The sequence below is a fragment of the Acanthisitta chloris genome, unplaced genomic scaffold (genome assembly GCF_000695815.1).
Source record: "Acanthisitta chloris isolate BGI_N310 unplaced genomic scaffold, ASM69581v1 scaffold11380, whole genome shotgun sequence".
Lineage (NCBI taxonomy): Eukaryota > Metazoa > Chordata > Aves > Passeriformes > Acanthisittidae > Acanthisitta > Acanthisitta chloris.
In genome coordinates this window covers 12269-15167 of record NW_008649941.1, presented here as the reverse complement: position 1 = coordinate 15167, position 2899 = coordinate 12269, and the positions used below count along the sequence as shown (strand labels likewise).

Sequence of the window (2899 nt, the reverse complement as noted above, 5' to 3'; positions counted from 1 at the left end):
CACAGCTCCACTGTTGCCATGTAGAACTTAGTTTTTCCTCTAGTATTTAATTTCTCAGAAGTATTTTATGTTGAAGACAGCTCACCCTTGAATGATAATTAGTGTTTTAGCAACAGCTGAATTACTAGATTAAAGTCCCTGCACTGAGCAGGAGGTTGGAGTAGGTGACAGCCTCAGGTCCCATCCCAGCCTGCAGTACTTACAGCTGCAATAAAAACATTTAAACACTGATGGATCAGACCAGAAGAAAACAAGGACTTAAGCACTGGTTTGTCTGGTTTCAAGGCAACTTTCTCTTTTATGACACTTTTATTTAATATTTTATAAAACTCTCAAGCCAAACACACAACTCAATTTCTTTTACTCAAATTCACCGAAGATATTTACAGAACTGTAACTGACTTCAACACTTCCTCAAAATGTAGCACTTTGGAGGCTGAACCTGACAGAATGGCTTGCATCCCGATTAACACTTCAGTACAAAGCAGGACAGAGCTATCCAGCTGTGAACAAAGGTTCCAGAAAGCTTGGGTCAGCTTACTGTCCAGGAGACCTTGATCCCCAAGGCTGGGAGATCTGGCTCAGTAGTTAGTTTTACAGTGCTTAGACATTTTTTACAGTAAGCCACAGCCTGTTTATTAGCTGTCATATCCTATTCCTGAAGCCTTTTCTTCTAAATCTGAAACAGTCTGAAGAAAAGGGAAATTCATGAAAGGCAAAAGGATTAGTCTCAGGTGGTGCAGACTCCACAGAACAATGGGAACTGCAGGCAGACTCTGCTTTTGTTTTCAGTCTTTTAAGAAAATACGGGAACATATCCAATGTCCACAGTGATCTTAGTATAAAGAGGATGCTTGGTCCTAGAAAGGAGCTTGAACTCCAGTGAATTCATTCCATCGGCTTTCCATGTTTTTCTGGTGTTGTGTTGGGAAGTTGGCCTGAAGAAGGAAGAATACCTGCAGTTAGACAGAAGAACGAAGGTGATGTTTGCAGCTGAAGCTGCACAAGAAAGAGATTCAGAGGGCACAAGGGGTTAGCATAAAGCCCCAAGAAAACTCTTTCCACATGACACAGACTAAACAGAGGAAGTTCACACCGAGTATTCTGAACAAGGAGGACAGGACAGGACAGGAACCTAATCAGACAGGGAGACCAGAGAGGTGGCAACTACAGTCTGCAAAAATTCAAGAAGCAGCTTAGCAGAGAGACCTGGGAGTGCAACACAGGCTTGCAGCAATGAGGTACATAGGCTGCTGTAGGTAGGTTTTTAGACAGGGTTGTTATGGAAACCTGAGTTCTGAGATGATAAAGAGAAATCTGCATTGAGATTTCATGAGGAGCCTCCACCACACTTGACCTAACACCCTCCTCCAGCTCTTCTATATAAAACAGTCTTTGATAAAGTCTCTCATAGCACCTTTCTCATGTCTTCAAACTAGAATACTGCTTTCCACTCTTTTAATGGCACATTCTAACTCCACACAGATTGAAGAGCAAGCTTTTATTACAGAGAAGCTGTACAAAGTGCCTCTTCAAACTCTAACTCTCCCTATTTACAAGACAGTATTTTTTGTTACGTTATTCAGGGAGTTAAACTTTTGATGCTTAAGTCTTGACATGTCTTAGCTTCCTAGCTAGTATGTGTCCTTCAAAATAGGAAGAAAAAAGGTAGGAAACTAGGAGAAACCTTTCAAATGCAAAGACAGGAGCTGAACGATACAGTTGAAACTGACTGGGAACTGCTTTTAAATAGCCACCCTAAAGCAGAAAAAGGAGTGGCACGAGGTATACTTACTGCCTGTTCTGAGGCAGATGACAGTAACAGTCAAGGCAAAGAGAAGCCTCCTAACTGTCCCCCCCAGTTACCTTCTCCAAGGCTCTTGTGTCTCTCTCTCTTCCTTGTAGTTCATCACTTTGTAGCGTCCAAGGTGAGTGGGAACTGCTTTTAAATAGCCACCCTAAAGCAGAAAAAGGAGTGGCACGAGGTATACTTACTGCCTGTTCTGAGGCAGATGACAGTAACAGTCAAGGCAAAGAGAAGCCTCCTAACTGTCCCCCCCAGTTACCTTCTCCAAGGCTCTTGTGTCTCTCTCTCTTCCTTGTAGTTCATCACTTTGTAGCGTCCAAGGTGAGGTCTGGACTTTTTTTTTTTCCTGCTAACTGAATCCTTTAAAACAATACACAAAAGTGTTTGCTGAGGTATAAAGATAGCATTGCCAGACTTTTAGTCAAAGATGATTTTCAGTGTCAATGCAATGAAAAGAAAATGCAGAAGCACCACAGGGTTCTAGGCCAAGCTGAGGCTAGAAAGCTCCAGCTGCAGTGCACTTCGACAGGCTGCAAGAGGATTATAGCAAGTCGGCAATGAACAACATCATACAGAGCACTCAAGAGCAATTCCCATAAATCTAACAATTGAGCATTATTCCACTATCTTCTAAGTGCAGAGCTTTTGTTGCCTGGAGGTCCATCACCTAAACTTAACAAAAGAAAGACCCCAAACTTGCAGCTTCTGAAAGGAAGCCAGTCCTGAGTTTCCAAACCGGATTAAGGCTCTCTGTTCTTTCAGAAGTGCCATTCATTCAGATGGCCTGATTAGAGGGCTGGTTCATAGGAGATTAGTGATAAATACAGGCACCAGACAAACAAATGTGAGCTGCTCAGCTGCAGGACAGTTAGATAAGAAAAGGCTGAACTGAAGGCTCAGAATTCCAGAACAGAGCTCCTGACATTCAAGCAACCCCTTGCTGATAGGATCCATGTTATTTTGCCAATAAAAACTGCAGTAGTGCTATGGAGCTACCAAACCTCTGTTATCACAGGACAGCCCTTACACAGAGAAAATTCTTCTGAGCCTAAGAATGAATGTTTGCTCAGTTGAGGTTATCTGACTGGCATG

General features: G+C 42.6%; 1 protein-coding gene across 1 annotated transcript in view; it reads right to left on the bottom strand.

The window, feature by feature from the left end:
• Nucleotides 1-2074: 2074 nt before the first annotated feature.
• B4GALT3 (UDP-Gal:betaGlcNAc beta 1,4- galactosyltransferase, polypeptide 3) overlaps nt 2075-2899 on the bottom strand; it is a 12832-nt gene continuing 12007 nt past the window's right edge. The window contains exon 5 of the mRNA XM_009079598.1: nt 2075-2167. Coding sequence (XP_009077846.1) covers nt 2110-2167 — 58 coding nt within the window. The 3' untranslated portion in view covers nt 2075-2109. The remainder of the gene's footprint in view (nt 2168-2899) is intronic.